The sequence below is a fragment of the Herpailurus yagouaroundi genome, unplaced genomic scaffold (assembly GCF_014898765.1).
Source record: "Herpailurus yagouaroundi ecotype Mexico unplaced genomic scaffold, PumYag 210, whole genome shotgun sequence".
In the NCBI taxonomy this organism is placed as follows: Eukaryota; Metazoa; Chordata; class Mammalia; order Carnivora; family Felidae; genus Herpailurus; species Herpailurus yagouaroundi.
Genome location: NW_024412441.1, coordinates 346,614 through 366,113, shown reverse-complemented (window position 1 = coordinate 366,113; position 19,500 = coordinate 346,614). Strand labels below are relative to the sequence as shown.

The 19,500-nt window shown below is 34.7% G+C and overlaps 1 protein-coding gene across 2 annotated transcripts in view; it reads right to left on the bottom strand.

The window, feature by feature from the left end:
• Nucleotides 1–19,500, bottom strand: part of USP34 (ubiquitin specific peptidase 34) — a 250,839-nt gene that overhangs the window by 131,266 nt on the left and 100,073 nt on the right. For both annotated transcript variants that reach the window (XM_040453637.1, XM_040453636.1), the window contains exons 11-18: nucleotides 9,570–9,695; nucleotides 9,275–9,404; nucleotides 8,587–8,622; nucleotides 8,122–8,252; nucleotides 6,916–7,529; nucleotides 4,507–4,721; nucleotides 220–335; nucleotides 4–131 (exon numbers count right to left, since the gene is read on the bottom strand). In XM_040453637.1, the coding sequence (XP_040309571.1) occupies nucleotides 4–131; nucleotides 220–335; nucleotides 4,507–4,721; nucleotides 6,916–7,529; nucleotides 8,122–8,252; nucleotides 8,587–8,622; nucleotides 9,275–9,404; nucleotides 9,570–9,695 (1,496 nt within the window). The remainder of the gene's footprint in view (nucleotides 1–3; nucleotides 132–219; nucleotides 336–4,506; nucleotides 4,722–6,915; nucleotides 7,530–8,121; nucleotides 8,253–8,586; nucleotides 8,623–9,274; nucleotides 9,405–9,569; nucleotides 9,696–19,500) is intronic.

The following is a 19,500-nucleotide window of genomic DNA, read 5'->3' as shown; positions in this document are numbered from 1 at the left end:
TACCTGTTGTTTCCTAAATTTTCAAGGCAACCTTCAATGAATCTCATTCGAATCTGTCTATCCGTAAACCAACATACTAAGGAACAGAGAAGCTTCTCTGCTTCATTTATTAATCCTTCAGAAAGATTAACCTGCAAAAAATGTATACACATAAATTAGTTTATCCTGTTTGCATTTTGGTGTAATTTTGTAGTCTTTTCATTCTATCAAGTAACTTACCGCATCATCATCTTGAACTATATCCCACAACAAAGTGTTTCCTTTCTTGCAAACGTTATCCAAATTAATGTCTGTCACAGCATTACTGTTGAATTGATGTTTATGAACTGCAGGTCCTGAAGGGATGAAATATAACACACTATAGAGGAATGCAACTGACTGAAATTGTGAATTATAGCATTCGTAATGTTAACAAATCCAAAGTAAAGTGTAACAATTTATTTTTACACCACAAAATAAAAACAATACAAGATTAACACAACAGTTGCTTTGTGAGCTGCAGTGTTGCTTAGAGATTGATAAGACTAAAGTTTAAGAAGAGATTTCTTCTCATAGTCTCTTCATTATTTCTAGTAACTATGATTGTTTTTCACATGTCAAGTGAACTATATATAAATGCTTGAAACTCAAATTAAGCATAAAGATAATTTTCTTGGAATAATTTTATAGCTAAGATACATTCTTCTAAATTACCTTCTGTATAATGTTTTATATCCCTACATTTAAAAAGTTGTACCAAAGATGATTTACCTACAACATTCAACTAAATGCAAAGATTCTAGTATAATAATTTAGGCTTTGTGTGCCAAGCTAAATAAATTTTCACTAGTTCTAATAAGTAAAAATGCTTGTTTTTTTGAACAGCTTTACTATGAAATTTCCCTATTTAATTGTACATATACATTGATTTCATTGAAACAAGAATTGTACAACCATCAACATTAATGTTTAAAGCACTTCCACCACCTTAAAATATTCCTTCATACCTAATTACAATTCCTATCACATTCCTCAGCTCTAATCCATTTTTGCATCCACATAAATTAGCCTTTTCTAGAAATTTTTGTAAATGAAATCATACAATTTGTGTAGCCTTACATCTGAATTTGTTCACTTACCAAAATATGTTTTGAGGTTCATCAATATCAAAGCACATATAGTATTCATTTTAATTACAGTATAATATTCTATTACATGGAAATAGTTCATTTTGGTTATAGTCAACAGTTAATAGACATTTCAGAGATTCCAGGCTCTGGCTAATATGAATGATGCTGCCATAAACATCTGTGTAACAAGTCTATATGGACACATGCTTTCCTTTCTCTTCGGTAAACTGGAATTGGTGAGTCACAAGATAAATGTGTATTTAACATCTGAAGAATTGCCAAACTGTTTTCCAAAATGTTTGTGCCATTTTACATTCCCAAGAATAGTTTATTAGAGTACCAGTTCCTGTTCCTCTACATCCCCACGATACATCAGCAGGGTCACTCTTTTTAATTTCAGCCATTCTAATAGCTGTGCAGTAGAATCTCATTGTGATTTAAAAATTTTCATTTGGTGAGATGCCTAAGTGGTTCAGTCAGTTAAGTGTCCCTCTTGATTCTGGCTCTGATCATGATCTCCCATTTGGGGGATCTGGTCACACAAGGGGCTCTACTCTGTGCTCAAACTCACTTGTGCTCTGTGTAAGCTCAAACTCACAAACTGTGAGACAATGACTTGAGCTGACATCAGGAGTTGGATGCTTAACCAACTGAGCCACCCAGGAGTCCCTCAAATAAACAAGTATTTTTTAAAATTTGCATTTCTCTAATGACTAATGATGTTTTAGCATCTTTTCATGTGCTATCATTCATTTGTGTATCTTCTCTCTTTGCTAAATTACTACTGAGTTGTAAAAGTTCCTGCATATTCTGGATATAAGCCCTTTATGAGATACATAATTTGCAAATATTTCTCCCAGTCCTTGGCCTGCCTTTTGGTGGTTTTAATATTTCTTTTTTAGCTTAATTTTATTAAAGTATAATGTAAACACATAATCAAGATATAGAACATTTCTATCACCCCAAAATGTTCCCTTGTGACCTCTTACAATCATTCTCTACCACCAAACCTTAGGTAATCATTAAGAAGATTTCAATCATTATAAACTAATTTATAAAACCTTGGATTGTGAGTAGTTTGTTCTGCATGTGTTCCACAAGATGAGCAAACATTTCTAATAGATTTTAACTTGCAACACAAATAGTATGCGGCACCGAATGTCACATGATCACAACTGAGCCAATGGTTCCTGAAATCTGCTTTGATATACGAGTTGGATTACAAGCATGTTCCTGGAATGAATTATGCTTGCAAACCAAGGTTTTACTGTACTTTTGAATATTCCAGAACTGCTTTTAGTGATACTCAGTATGTAGTACACCCTTTTAATTTCATTTGCTTAGAATGTTGATATTTACCCATTATGTTGCATGTATTAGTTCTTTCCTTCTTATTAATGAGTAGTATTACTTTGTGTAAATATACCATATTTTGTTAACATTCCAGTTAATTCCAGTTGAAATTATTCTGGAACAGGTATGAACATTCAATGCACAATCTTTTTGTGTACGTATGTTTTCATTTCTCGGGTAAATAAACCAGAATAGGAATTGCTGGGTCATATGGAGAGATACATGTTCAACTTTATAAGAAACTGGTGTAACAGGTCCCAAATCAGCTGAATTAATTCATACTCCTCAACAGCAACGGAGAGTTCTAGTTGCTCTACAAGTTAGTGTCATTTAATATCATTAGTCTTTAATTTTACCCATTACAGTAGGTATATAGTAGTACTACATTGTGGTAGTAATTTTTTGCATTTCCCAGGTAACTGGAGATATTAACCATCAGTTTCATGTATTTATTGACCACATTTCTGTATCTTCTTTTAACTATTCAAATCTTTTGCCCATTTTTTTTTTTTAAGGTAGGCTTCACGCCTAGTACAGAGCCCAACATGGGGCTTGAATTCATGACTGTGAGAGCAAGACCGAGCTGAGATCATGAATCAGATACTTAACTGACTGAGCCATCCAGGGACCCCCCCCCCCCTTTTTTTTTTTTTGCCTATTTTTAAACTGAATTGTGTTACTGTGTTGAAAAGTTCTTCATAGTACTAAATAGTTATACAAGGTAGACTCAGAAAGCATTAATATACATAATAATTCTGCTCAATTTCTAACTTCATATAGTAAAAAATAGGTACAATACTGAGAAAAGGAAAACAGAATAAAAATAATGGTGAAAATTTAGTAAATATGGTATCAAATTCAACTGACCTCAATCTTACTTAATCTATTCATTTCTCAAAAAACCACAATAACACAACAATTAAAAAAAAGTCAAGATACCCTTATCTACATCATGCACACGTAATTTGAAATCAATTAAACTGTTGCCAAAGTCCATAAGTTTTATCTCTAAATTTGATTGTGGCTTTTTAACATAAACCTATCTATCAGGTTTACTCAGTCTGTACTGGTACACCAAAATCCATTTCCTAGGCTAGCAGGGGCTGATAGTACCTTAAAAAGCATGAGGTTGGACCTTTATTTTAACTTTAAAAAATTTTTTTCATGTTTATTTTTTTTGAGAGAAAGAGAAAGAGACGAAGCAGGCTCCAGGCTCTGAGTTGTCAACGCAGAGCCCGATGTGGGGCTCAAACTCACAAACCACAAGATCATGACCTCAGCCAAAGTCAGATACTTAACTGACTAATCAGGTGCCCCTATTTTAATTTTTTAAGTGTATATAGCACTTTATTTTTTTTGAAGTGTACTTGACAATGTTCCATTAGTTTCAGGAAGTTGAACCTTTAAACTGCTAATTCTAATACTATTTTTCCCTCTTAATTTGTCTCCCTTTCCTCCTTTTTCTTCTATTATTCTTTAACCTCCTCTAACCTCCATTCTTCCAAGTATGGTCATTTCCTATTACTTTTTAAAGAATGATTTGAAATGATTAGAACCATCATTTTGTGAACATTTCCATCACTCCGGATGGAACACCTTGCCCTGTAGCTGTTACCTCTACTCTTATATCCTCCCAACCCTCCCTAGCCCAAGGCAACCATTAATCTACTTTCTACTCACTAAAGACTATGCTAGACATTTTACATAAATGGACTCATACAACATATGACCCTGTGTAATTTCCTACTTTTAGCTCCTTAGATTTCTAAATATAAAATTTAATACAGCCATTTATTTTCTAACATACAAGACTATAATTTTATATATTATGTATTTCCTTTCCTAGCTAAGTATCTCTTGATAGAAATGTAGCCTTTTTATTCATGATGGAGTATTCATAATAATTTCATTCCCTAGGAAAGAAAACAAACCACACACGTATGATTTGGCAAAAATATTCAAGTATAACATTAAATATTGAATCCTTTTATCAATATAAATTGTTTTAAAGAAAGTTAATATTTTACTTACTACAAAACCTTACCTTGACTAAGATGTTCATGGTAAATAGATGCTAAATTGGGAAGATGTTGTTGGAGATGAGATGTTAGCTCTGCATGTGAATTAATCTGAACTAGTTCCTCTTCACACCCAGATTCTTCACCATCAAAATCAGCCATATTTTTTTCTGATTTTGCACTGACCTGGGAGCTACTGCAACTGACATCATCTGCACTTAACATATCATCAACCATATGCCTATTAACACAGAGAAAAGCACAAAGTTAAAACACATGTTGTGAAACACACAAAAATTGTCTCAAAAACTGAAAACCCCGTTATGTCAGAATTATAAATTAATTACACAATATACCCACATATTGTCTGACCCATCAACACACTTCACTAAAACCAACTCAAAGATAATTTTAGGGAAAATCTGTAAACTCACTGTTACATATTTTCTGAGCTCAGACCACAATGTGATACCCTGTACAACTCCAAAATCGAATGAGATTACAACCAGGAAAATACTTCATTTTAAGGCTGCAATCTAGATGTGGTTATTAACCAGGAGACTTTTATTCAATGTAAACTCCTATTAAAACAATACCTAGTAAGCAATTTACTTCTGAAACATACCATACTGGGTACTTTAAGGATGGAAAACAAAAAAGATAAAAAATAACACAAAGAAAAAATGGTCAGGATTAATTTAGAGATTAACAAGAGGTACCCTGCACAGAGAACATGGGAAGTGCTAATATGAAAATTGTAGGTCTTGTGAAGTAGGGAATTGTTGTGGGTATGAAAACTAAAAGATCTGCAATGTGCCAAAATGAATATATTTCACCTCAGTTTTACAAACTAATTGCTTTGTCTTCCTTATAAGCTATCCTGGGAAGAACTTTGAATGTGTATATGTAAAACGTCAGACTATAAACCACTGGTTCTCAATCACAGGGGGACACTGGGCAATGTTTAGAGATATTTTTGGTTATCACAAGGTGGGAGATGCTGCTGGCATCTAGAGATAGAAGATTAAGGATGATGCTAAACATCCTATAATACATTCACATTGCTGCAAATTCAAAACACAGAATTATTTGATCCAAAATGTCAATACTGCCAAGATTGAGAGACATCACCTTAAATTCATATGGGTCAGTAATAAGAAATAAAGGCAAAGAAAATAAAGTAGTAAATATATGGATATATAGTTCTCCCAAACAACCACACCGAATTCTGAAAGTCCTGACACACTGCCAAGTGTTAAGAAAACTAATACTGATAAACCACATATTTGTATTTTATTGTCAATTAAAATTTACTACTTATATGACGGTAATAAACAGGAGCTAACACATATTGAGCTCTATTATGTACCAAGTACATCGGCCCATAAAATGTTCCTATTAAAACCCAAGAGGTAAGTACTAATGTTCCTATTTTATAGATGAGAAAATGACTGACACAAAAATTAGGGACTTTCCCCAATAACACCTAATGACAGAATCACTTACTTTTAATTACCACAAATATATTTCACAAATACTCAAAAAACTTTATCCTTATTCATACCCTAAAATTAAGATGCATGTAAAATTTCCTTTTAATGATCACAATTTAATGGAGTTTCCACAAGCAATCTTATAACTGCTTTAAGGTAATTATTACAAGGAGATAAAGATCTAGATCTGTGTTGTCCAATATGATAGCAACTAGCCACTATGGTGATTGCACACATTGAAAAGTTGCTGATCTAAACAGAAATGCGCTGTAAATATAAAACATACACAGAATATTGAAGCCTTATTACAAAAGAAAGAAAAATATCTTTGTTTTTTTACTGATTACATATGGACATTTTAGATATTACTGCTTTAAATAAAACCTATAATTAAAATTAATGTCACCTATTCCATTTTGCTTTTTAAAATGTGCCCAGAAGCAAATTAACAATTATATACTTGCAGCATGCTTTTGAATTTACATTATATTCTTATTTGCACTAATCTAGAATATACTGCAATTCAATAAACACAAGCTGTAATTGATTCCCTAAAGGAAATAGACTTTTTTTGGTAAACATTTTTTTTTAATTTTTTTTTTTTTAACATTTATTTATTTTTGAGACAGAGAGAGACAGAGCATGAACGGGGGAGGGGCAGAGAGAGAGGGAGACACAGAATCGGAAGCAGGCTCCAGGCTCTGAGCCATCAGCCCAGAGCCCGATGCGGGGCTCGAACTCACGGACCGCGAGATCGTGACCTGAGCCTAAGTCAGACGCTCAACCGACTGAGCCACCCAGGCGCCCCATAACATTTATTTTTTAAGTAATCTCTACGCCCAATATGGGCCTCAAATTCACAACCTCAAGATCAAGAGGCGCATGCTCTATGGACTGAGCCAGCCAAGCACCACAATACAATCTATTTTTAAGGAGACTTACCCATCATGGTGGTGATGATGATGGTGGTGGTGGTGGTGGTGATGCTGTGGACCAATAAACTGCCGACAATTAAATAATTCATTCCCAATAGTCTCCCCAAGAAAGTCCCCAGTGCGTGTAATACAAGATTCCTGAGATGCTTGTGCTATATGAGCAGCATTCATTTCCCCTGAAATATCATGTTCTCGATCTTCAGAATGTGAACAGGCATCTAGCATTCGTATTCGATTATCTACTGAAGGCATTGAATCAGTGTTAAAAACCAGGTCCTTTCCTGTTCCATTGCTTGTCCCACTTCTTTCTGATGGGCCTTGGGAATCCCCTAAGCAAATGCCTGCTTGGCTTTCTAACTTTCTGTTCCGAAGATCTGTACCACAACTGCTTTTAGGAGGATTATGATCATGATCATCATCTTCATCTTCTTCTTTAAGGGCTTCAATATCTGCAATGTCTTCTGACTGTACCTCACTGCCAGGGCTCCCAGCGGACTGGCTGGCATGGCTAGAATTCACCTCATTGCTAGATCCATCGCTATGCCCACTACTGCTACCAGGACCACTGCTTCCATCTTCACCACTGTTGGCAGTTTCATCAGAACTTCCCTGCATAGATTCCTAGATGTAGAAAGAAACAGACTTAAATAAATATTTAAACTAGTAAGAAAAAAGTAACTGACATGAACACCCTGACTTTTTAAAAGGTTGACGCAAGGGGCACCTGGGTGTCTCAGTCAGTTGAGCATCTAACTCTTGATTTCAGCTCAGATAATGATCCCAGGGTTGTGGGATCAAACCTGGTGTCGGGCTCCAGGCTCACTATGGACTCTCTCTGTCCTTCCCCCAATCACTTGCACAAGTGCACATGTTCTCTAAAATAAAAAAATAAAGTGCAAACCCATCACCGCAGAAACATTAGCCCTGTCTGCAAAGTGACACTTGAACTTTTCTCCCATACCCATCTCTGTTAATGTAAAACAAACTTTCCTTTAAAAAAAAAAAAAAAGAGTCTGCTGTAATCATGACAGACTCCTCTAAAAAATATACAATAGAATTAAAACACACAAAATTTAAAGAACCTTAACAATAACTACTTACAGAAGAGGCCTGAACATGGACTATGTTTATATTTCCAGTTCAAAGGATAAACATGATAAAATCCCCAAAATCCAAAAATCTTGTTAAAGTGGGGGGAAAACTGTTTTCATACCTCTGTGTCAGAAAGTCGTTGTTGGACATGTTTCGTTCTATTAATAAGTTGCTCATCCATTTCAATGTCACTGCCTCCACTTTGATGTGTATCACTGTTATCACTGCTTTGAGGACTAGCAGCAGGTGACCCTATATTAAACAGATTTTACATTGTTACTCTTAATTTGTATTAACATGGGAATTTATGAGAATGACACAATCCTTTGATTCTTTCATTTATAAAACCTTTATGCTAAATAGCCAAAAAATACAATCTGGAAATATGTTAACATTCATTAATTATCTCTCAAGAGGACATAGATGATTTCAATGGAAAATAAGATGGATAGCCAATTAAGTGTTCATATCTACTCAAAAAAACTTTATAGCCCTGATACAAATATATTATATAAAATGAATTCTATGTGATTATGGAAACAAAACTACAAGTCATCTTGCCATGCATTTCTAAGACTCAACTTACAAGGTGATGGGGCTGCTCTTCTGAGCTCTTCTTCCTCTGAAGGAAAAGGAAAAAACAGGAGGGAAATATTCTAAGTGACTGATCTTCTCTGGAAGATTATAAACTGCTCTGATTATTATTACAAAATCAACAAAATACAGGCAGAGAAACCTGAAATAATGAAGTCCCTAACACCTACAATAGTAGTTGTGTGTGCCTGAATGGAAAATCCTTAATAAAAACATAGTTATATGATGTCAGGAGACCAAAAAATGGGGTAAAGTTGATAAAGTTTTAGAAAGCTCTGGAAAGCTTTCCATAAAACCCATAAAATGCCTGAAGTGAGACAACTTTTGAATCAGAAAACACAGAGAATTGTACCACTATGATCTGCTATAAAAATTGTTTCTAAAACAAAGTATGTTTGTTTTCTAACCAAAAGCTCCAAAGCTATTAGGAAATGGTTTCTCCCCACCCCATGGGAAGAACTAATGAGAGAATATCCAATCACTACTACAACTTCATTACTGTTCTTTACTTGAAGAGTAAACCAAAAGTATTAGCTAACCACTATTTATTAACCCTTTAACAAATACCCTACCTCCCATCTCAAACTTATTTTGAAGTTAATACTGAGAAGAAACTACTTCAAGTTTGAATGATTAAATGGAGAAATATTACTTTAAAAAATACATCACACTTTACTAACCTTTCTTATTTCCAATGGGAAGATTAGTATTTAATAATGATGCAAAAGAACTCTGTTTAGACAGCTGAGCCTTAGCTGCTAGTGCATTGTTCCATAATGCTTTAATTAACATCGATGCCAAGTATAGGGTCTTTCAAAAAAAAGAGAGAGGTTGAAATTAGCGTTTCATAACAAATTTAATATTCTTTTGCCTAAATGAAACGTGAACGTTAAAAACCTACCAATTATCTGCATCACAAATTTTATAGTAAAAAAAAAAAACACCCACCATTATTTAATGCTTTAAATATATTACCTGTTCAGTATGAACACTTGGCTCAAGAGCTGAGACCAGATTAAGGAGATGTCTAAGTGGCACTGGATCCAAATTCTTGATGAGTGAAGGAAATAAGTCGTGTATATACCGACTACAATGTTTCAACTATAAAATAATGGTAGAGACAATAATCAAAAATAATTACACTACATTAATAAACAACCTGATACCAAAAAGTTCTACAGAAAACTTCTACAGTTTAAAAGTCAAGAAAGCAGTTAGAACAATATTTTCTAGTATGTTGGGAAAATATTCATTACCATATATCATAAATGGCAGTACATAACATTGTGAAAATAAAATTCCACTGAAGCAGAGCTTTATCTTATCTAAAAAAACCAAAGTTTAATTTTCCAGCCACAAGAGGGAAGCACACAATAAAAAAATTTCTGGAATCCAAGTATAAAGAGGATTCCAATTAAATTTATAATATAGATCATTAAAATACAAACAAATTAGTGTATTAAAATGTAAGTAGTTGCAAATAAAATAAATTGCAATTAGAAGAGAAATCCAAATTAACTATTCTAAGTGTAACACATTTTTCATATTAAATGGTTATAAAGTATTCATACAGGTGCGCCTGGGTGGTTCAGTTGATTAAGTGTCTGACTTTGGCTCACGTCATGATCTCATGGCTCATGGGTACGAGCCCAAGTCAGGGTCTGTGCTTACAGCTCAGAGCCTGGAGCCTACTTTGGATCCTGCGTCTCCTCCACCCTCTGCCCCTCCTCCACTCAAACAATCTCTCTCTCTCAAACATAAACATTAAAAAAAAAAAAGTATTCAGGGCGCCTGGGTGGCTCAGTCAGTTTAACGTCCAACTTCGGCTCAGGTCATGACCTCACAGCTCCTGAGTTCAAGCCCCGCATCAGGCGCTGTGCTGACAGCTCAGAGCCTGGAGCCTGCTTTGGATTCTGTGTCACCCTCTCTCTGCCCCTCCCCCGCTCACAATATGTCTCTCTCTCTCTCTCTTAAAAAAAAAAAAAGTATACAATGTTCATTTTACTAGAGTACATAATAGAAACTCACTTAAAATAAACGTCTACATAGCAATAAACCAAGAAACACAAAATCTCCTTATACTAAACAGAATAATAAATGAAAGTGTAACATTAAATACTACAATATCATGTAAAATAAGTATCTTCACCTTAAAATAAGCCATCAAGCTGCAAACTGCAAATTCAAGATATGCAACAAATAAGAGCAAGCCAGTAATTCCCAATTTGAAGGTTCCAAAAGTAAAAATCTCAGAGATCCAACTTACTTTCTATACATAAAAATTCCATCAGAAAATATATGTTTTTCTATTCTAAAATACTGACTTTTATATTGTTCAGGCATAAAACATATGAACTTTTTTATGCTATCTCCCCTATCAGGATATATATGCACAACAGAATTCTGAACCAGAAGACAAAATAAAAGTAGGAAAATAACTTTGGAGTAATTCCTCCACATTGGGGTGACTTTCTATAAGCTACACTATTTATATCATTTGATATGAAGGATAAGTAAATAATCAATTAAAAGTTTACTGCTTTTAGGGGTGCCTGGGTGGCTCAGTCGGTTGAATGTCCGACTTCAGCTCAGGTCATGATCTTGGGTTCAGGGGTTTGAGTCCTGGATGTGCTCTGGGCTGACAGCTTGGAGCCTGGAGCCTGCTTTGGATTCTGTGTCTCCCTCTCTCTCTGCCTTTCCCCCACTCATCCTCTGTCTCTCTCTCTCTTTCTCTCTCTCTCTTAAGAATAAATGTAAACAGTAAAAAAAAAAAAAAAAAATTAAGTTTATTGCTTTTATAGGTCTTATAAGTATAATTATACTTTTCCTAGTTAAAATGTAACGAATCATAGTAAAAAATAACTTTCTGACTTGCTGCCACTTTGATCATTCAGAAAATGTTACTTCCATAATAGACTCAAATTTCATAATCAAATACGTTACTGGTTATCTTTAAGTGACAAAACCCTTGAAAGATAATTATGTAATCCTGTAATCCTATAAATATATAAGGCCCTTTGAGGGGTGGCACTGTACTGACAGTGTGGAGCCTGCTAGGGATTCTGTAGCCTTCTCTCTTTGCCCCTTCCCTGCTTATGCTTGGTCTCTCTCTCAAAAATAAACATTAAAAAAAAATTTTTTTTAAATAGAAGGCTCTTTTAGAGGTGTACATCATGAAAACAAATTCAGAAAGTAAAGACAAAAAAATATTTAAATTACACAGCTTTAAAAGATTGCAGTGTGAAGTCAGTTCATACTCTTCTTCATTACTTATCACAAAGTAAAAAGAGGAAAAGGAGTCAGGAAAGATGGTAAAGCAGAAAGTGCCAGGGATCCCTGTCTGCATCTTGACAGCAGTTATATAGACAGAACTGTCTGATGCAACCACTCTGAAACTCTGGAGTCAGTCTGAACCTTCACACTGACACACTTCCAAGGGGAAAGGCTAGCCAGTAAATTGTGGTTAATAATGGCATATTTCAACCTGCAGTGTGATAGCAGCTACCCATTCCCCACTCGATGCCCCTATGTCAAATAGCTGTGGGGACAGTAATATGTAATTCTTCTTTAGCTTGCTGGTTTTTGTCCATGACTTTATTATGCCTTACACAAAAATAAATTCAAAATGGATGAAAGACCTAAATGTGAGACATGAAATCATTAAAATCCTAGAGAACACAGGCAGTAATCTCATCTGCCGTCAGCCATAGCAACTTCTTTCTAAATTATGTCTCCTGAAGCAAGGGAAACAAAAGCAAAAACAAACTATTGGGACTTCATCAAAATAAAAAGCTTCTGCTCAGTCAAGGAAACAATTAGCAAAACTAAAAGCCAACCTTCAGAAGGGAGAAGATATTTGCAAATGACCTATCTCATAAAAGTTAGTATCCATAATATACAAAGAACTAGGGACACTTGGGTGGCTCAGTCAGTTAAGCATCCCACTCTTGATTTCTGCTCAGGTCATGAAACTGAAATTGCTGAGTTTAAGGAATAAAATAAAGGAAATAAGGAAAAAAAAATAAGGAAATGTAAATAGATTCTAAGGGACCTGTGAGAACCACAACCTACCAACATACTCATTATGGGAATCCCAGAAGAGAAAGGACTAAAGTATATTTGAAGAAACAATGGCTGAAAACTTCCAAATTTAATAGAAAAACATGAATCTACAAATCGAAGGAGTGCAACACATCCAAGTAGGGTAAACTCAAAGAAACCTAGAGCAAGACTTATCATAACCAAACTGTCAACAGTCAAAGACAGTAAAATAATCCTGAAAACAGAGATAAACAATGTACCACATATAAGGGACAGTCAATAAGAGTATCAGCAAGTACCTAATCTTCTTATTAGAAGATTGGAAATGAGAGAAAGTGGGATGATATACTCAAAATCTAAAAGAAAAAACTTCCAATGGAGAATTCTATAACTGGCAAAACTATCCTTATGAGAAAGAAATTAATACATTCCCGGATAAACAAAAATAAAGGAGTTCACTACAACTAGACCTGCCTTGCCAGAAAACCTAAAGGAAGCCCTTTACAATGAAATGAAAACAAGCTAAACAGTGAAGAAATTAAGACCTCTGAAAAATACACAGGAAAATTAAAAGCTACTATTGTTTTCATTTCTAACTCCACCTTTTATTTGCTATATGATTTAAAAAAGAAATGCAAAAACAATTATTGCTAATGTAAATAACTGTACACACAATGTATTAAGTTGAAAGTTGTCATATCAATAATAAAAATGAGGGAAAAGGAGCTATATACAAGCAAAATTTTGTGTAATATTTGACAAATTCAAATTAGATTATAAGAATCTCAAGATGTTAATTGTAATGTCCACACTAAACACAATATCTACAGAATATTTTTAAAGAAAAAGGAAATGAGAAGAGAATCAAACACTACAAAAAATCAACTAGGAACAACACCAACATAAGGGTGTAACAGAAATGATAGACAAAAACACTGTTAAGACATATAGACAAAAACAGAAAAAAGGCATAAGTATATTCACTCTTTGAATAATTACTTTAAATGTAAATGGTATAAACTCTGCAATCAAAGACAGAGAGTGCTAGAATGGATTTTAAAAACATGGCACAACTGTATGTGGTCTACGAGGACACACTTTATATCCAAAGACACAAAAAGGAGAAAAGATAAAGGATGTAAAAAGATATTCTGTGCAAATATTAAGCAAAAGAGAACTGGGCTGACTATGCTGAAATCAAATAAGATAGCCTCTAAATTTTTTAAAGGTTACTAGAAAACATGGAATTACCATATGACCCAACAATCTCACTTCTGGGTATACATCCAAAATAATTAAAACCAGGATTTTGAAGGGATTTGTACACCTATATTAATTGTACACTGTACATTCATTCACAACAGTCAAAAGATAAAAGCAAACTAAATGTCTAACAATAAACAATTGTGGCATATACATAAAATGGAATATAATTCAAACTTACAAGAAAGGAAATCCTGTCACATACTATGATATGGGTCACCATGAGAACATTATACTGAGTGAAGTAAGCCAGTCACAAAAGGACAAATACTATTAGATTCCACTAATGTGAAATATACAGAGTAGTCAAAACGATAGAAACAGTAGAATGGTGGCTACCAGGAGCTATAAGGAGAATAAAGGATTTGTTGCTCAATGATTTAATGTTTTGTTTTGTTTTGTTTTTAAATAAACTGTATGCCCAACAAGGGTCTCAAACTCAAGACCCCAAGATCAAGAGTCACATAATCTGCCAGCATGACACCCTTATGTTGTTCAATGAAATCAGACTTTGTTTTGGAAGATGAAAACGTTTTAGAGATCTGTTACATAACAATATGAATGTATCCACTATTAGAACTTAAAAATGGTGCAGAGGATAAATTTATGAAGTTTTCTTTTTCCTACAATTAGGTCTTTTTTAAAAAAGATTAATAAAGAGTGATGTAATTTATTAATAAAAGGTCCAGGTTACAGCAATATAGTATAAACATTATATTTTTATAATAACATTACCTTATAACCATACCTTATAACCCAAAGCTAAAAGCACAGAAATAAAATAGACATACAAAATACAGATTAGAAAAACAACAGAAAATTAACAAAACCAAGAGTTGGTTCTTCTAAAAGATTCTCAAATGTTTAGCTAGACTGAAAAAAAAAAGATATAAACAGCTAAATTGACAAATTCAAATGGGATATTACTATCAAACTTAATACTATGAACAACAGTACACTAAAAAATTAGATAACCTAGAAGACAGGGAGAAATTCCTTGCAAACTACCTACATTAACCCAAGAAGAAATAAAAAGAAATTGAATCAAAAAAAAAAAAAAAAAAAAGACATTGAATCAGTAATCAAAAACCTCCCAATGAAAAAAAGTACTAAAATGCATGGCTTAAACAGAGAATTCTAACAAACATTTCATAAAAAATTAACATCAATATTTCTCAAACGCTCCCAATAAAACTGGAGAAGAAAATACTTATTTTTTTAATGTTTATTTACTTTTGAGAGAGAGAGAGAAAGAGAGAGAGAGCATGCGCACAAGTGGGGGAGAGACAGAGAGAGAGGGAGACACAGAATCCCAAGAAGGCTCCAGGCTCTGAGCTGTCAACACAGAGCACAACGTGGGGCTCGAACTCACAGACCTGAAGACTGTGACCTGAGCCAAAGTTGAACGCTTAACTGACTGAGTCAACCAGGTGGCTCTGAGAAGGAAACACTTCTTATATCATTCTATGAAGCTTTATAGGTCTTCATAAGAACAAAAAATTACTAAGCAGTACCTCATAAATGACAGAAAGTCCTCCAGAAACTATTAGGAAATCAAATCAAAGAGCATACCAAAAGGATTATTCACTATGCCCAAGTGAGATTTATCTCAGGAATTCAAGTGTGGTTCAAAAAGAGTATCGATTACTGTACATATCATGTTAGCCAACGGAAAAAAAGCAACATAGTCATCTTAACTGACAAAGAAAGAATGACAAAATCCAACATCCTTAAATGATAAAAACTCTCAGAACACTCAGAGGATAAACTCAACATGATAAAGGATATTTATGAAAACCCCACAGCTAACTGCATACTCAATGATAAATGACTCATTTTCGCATAGGATCAGGAAGAAGATAAGGATGCACGTTATTTACCGCTGTGTTTGAACACTATACCAAACTTCTAGCCAGTTACTGGACTCCACCCCATAAAACTGAATACATCCAAATTGGAAAGGAAGATGTAAAACTATTCAAAAATGACACAATCCTATATGCAAAAAAACCCCTACATATAATAAGGTAGTAGAGCTAAAAATCAAATAGACAAAGTAACGGAGTACAGATCAACAAGCAAAATTAAGCTGTTTCCATATACTAGCAATGAATTATCTGACAAAGAATTTAATCTAGCAATTCCATTTACAATAGCATACAAAGAATAAAATACAATTGATCCTTGAACAACGAAGAAGATAGGGGGGTGCTGATCCCCTGTATCGTCAGAAAGCTGAGTGTAACCCTGACTCCCAGAAACATAACTATCAAGAGCCTACTGCTGACCATAAGCCTAACCAACAACATAAACCAGAATATCAATAACATAAAGTCACTTAACACATATTTGGTATGCTATATATAATATATACCACATTCTTAAAATAAATGTTAAGAAAATCATAAGAGAAAATACATTCACCATACTGTACTGATCAAAACAACCTATGTGGGGGCGCCTGGGTAGCTCAGTCAGTTTAAGAGTCCGACTTCGGCTCAGGTCATGATCTCCCAATTCATGGGTTCAAGCCCCACATCAGGCTCAGTGTTGACAGCTCAGAGCCTGAAGCCTGCTTCAGATTCTGTGTCTCCCTCTCTCTGCACACTCTGTCTCTCAAAAATAAATAAATGTTTAAAAAAAAATTTTTTTTAATAAATTACCTATGTGTATGTGGACATAGGCAGTTCAAACCTATGTTGCTCAAGGATCAACTGTACTTAAGAATGAATCTAATAAAAGAGGAAAAAGACTTGTATACTGAAAACTACAAAACACTGCTGAAAGAAATTATAGTTTAAATAAATGGAAAGACATCCCATGTTCATGGATAAGAAGACTTAACATGTTAAGATGTTAAATACTACCCAAAGTGATATACAGATTCAATACAATCCCTTCAAAATTCCAAGAGCCTTTTTGGTCAGAAATGGAAAAGTCAATCCTCAGATTCATAGGGAATTGCAAGGAGTTGTGAAAAGCCAAAACAATTTTCAAAAAGAAAACTGTGAAACCTACAAGAAAATAAAAGTAATTAGAACAGTATGGTAGGGGCGCCTGGGTGGCGCAGTCGGTTAAGCGGCCGACTTCAGCCAGGTCACAGGTCACGATCTCGCGCTCCATGAGTTCGAGCCCCGCGTCAGGCTCTGGGCCGATGGCTCAGAGCCTGGAGCCTGTTTCCAATTCTGTGTCTCCCTCTCTCTCTGCCCCTCCCCCGTTCATGCTCTGTCTCTCTCTGTCCCAAAAATAAATAAATAAACGTTGAAAAAAAAAAAACAGTATGGTATTAGCATATAGACCAATGAAATAGAACAGAACACCTAGATATAAACTTTCACATAAATCATCAACTAATTTTCAAGACTCACAAGACAATTCAATGTAGAAAGGATAGTCTTTTCAACAAAAGGTGCTGGGAAAACTGGATATTTACAAATTGAAAAATGAAGATATATATTTACCTTACACCATACACAAAAATCAACCCAAAATTGATCAAAGACCTAAACTCAGGAGATAAATACACAAAACTACAGTAAGAAAACACTGGGGAGAATCTTCACAACACTAGATTCGCCAATGGTTTCATCACTAGGACACCAAAAAAACAGATAACAACCAAAAAAGTAGATAAACTGAAATCCATCAAAATTAACAGTTTTCGTGCATCTAAGGATACTTTATTTTTTAAAAATTTTTTAGTGTTTTTATTATTTATTTTTGAGAAAGCGCGCACACGCACAGGGGAAGGTCAGAGAAAGAAGAAGACACATAATCCAAAGCAGGCTCCAGGCTCCAAGCTGTCAGCACAAAGCCCAATGTGGGGCTCAAACTCATGAACCTGATCATGACCTGAGCCAAAGTCAGATGCTTAACCAACCAAACCACACAGGTACCCCTATTTATTTTTTTAAAGTAAGCTCTACGCCCAACATAGGGCCTGATCTCATGACTCCTGAGATTATGCTCTACTGATTGAGTGCGCAGGTGCCCCCGAATCTAAGGATAATTTAAAGAAAGCAAAAGAAAACTCGTAGAGTTGAAGACAATATATGTAAATTATATATCTGATAAGGGATTAATATCCAGAATGTAAAAAGTACTGCTGTTATTATTTTTTTTTTAATGGGGCAGAGAGAGAGGGGAAGAGAGGATCTAAAGTAGGCTCTGTGCTGACAGAGGAGAACCCAATGCCAGGCCTGAACTCACAAACTATCAGGTCAGATCATGACCTGAGCTGAAATCAGATGCTTAACCAACTGAGCCACCAGATGCCCCATAAGTACTACTAAACTTTAAAATCTCCCAAGCAACCCAATTCAAAATGGGCAAAGGTCTTGAATAGACATTTTTTCAAAAAAGATATACAAAAGGTCAATAAGCATACAAAAGGATGCTCAAAGTCATTAGTCATTAGGAAATGCAAAAAAGTACAAATTAAAACCACAGTGAGATATTACTTCACACCTCCTAGGAGGACTAAAAAAATTTTTAGGACAAATAACAAGTGTTGGCAAAGATAGGGAGAAATGGGACTCTCCCTGTACTATGGGTTGAATGTAAAACACTGCAGTTGCTGTAGTAAAGTTTGGCAATAACTCAAAAAATTAGAGAATTACCGTATGACCTAGTAGATCTGCCCCTATGTATATATACAGAAAAACTGAATGCAGGGACTCAAACATATGCTTGTACACCCATGTTCATGGAAACATGATTCACAATATATAGCAAAAAAGTAGAAGCAACTCCAATGTTTATGAATGTAGAAATGAAAACATTAAATGTGGTATACACAAACAATGGGATATTATTTAGTTGTAAAAAGACAACTTTTTACACATGCTATACCATGGATAACCCTCAAAAACACTGTGTTCAGTAATATAAGCCAGACATAGACAAATACTGTGATTCTACTTAAATGAGGTACCTAAAATAGACATATATAGACAAAATGTAGAATACCAAGGGCTTGGGGGAGGGACAGTTATTGTTTAATGGGTACAGTGTTTTCGTTGGGGATAGTGACAAAGTTTTGAATATAGACAGTGGTGATGGTTACACAATATTAAATATTTAATGCCATTGAACTGTACAGTTACAAATGGTTAAGTTTTATGTTTATATATGTTTGTTCCACAATAAAGAAGTTAATTAAAAAAAGAGGAAAAATAAATATATGGGTTAACAGGCATCATACCAAAACTCAAATCAAGTTTAAAAAAAAAAAAAAAAAAAAAAAAACCCCGGAGCACTTGGGTGGCTCAGGCAGTTAAGCAGCAGACTCCTCATGATATCACGGTTGTGAGATGGAGCCTGAATCGGGCTCTGCACAGACAGTGTGGAGCCTGCTTGGGATTCTCTTTCTCCCTCTCTTTCTGCCCCTTCCCTGCTCAGGCACACTCTTGCTATCAAAATAAACAAACGAACCAGCATGGATTACTTAACACCTGAAAACCTACATAAGAGAAAAATTCTGCCAACAAGAAATGGTGGGATAGAGGCGCCTGGTTGGCTCAGTTGGACATTGGTGTGTAGAAATTAGGAAGGAAGGAAGGAAGGAAGGAAGGAAGGAAGGAAGGAAGGAAGGAAGGAAGGA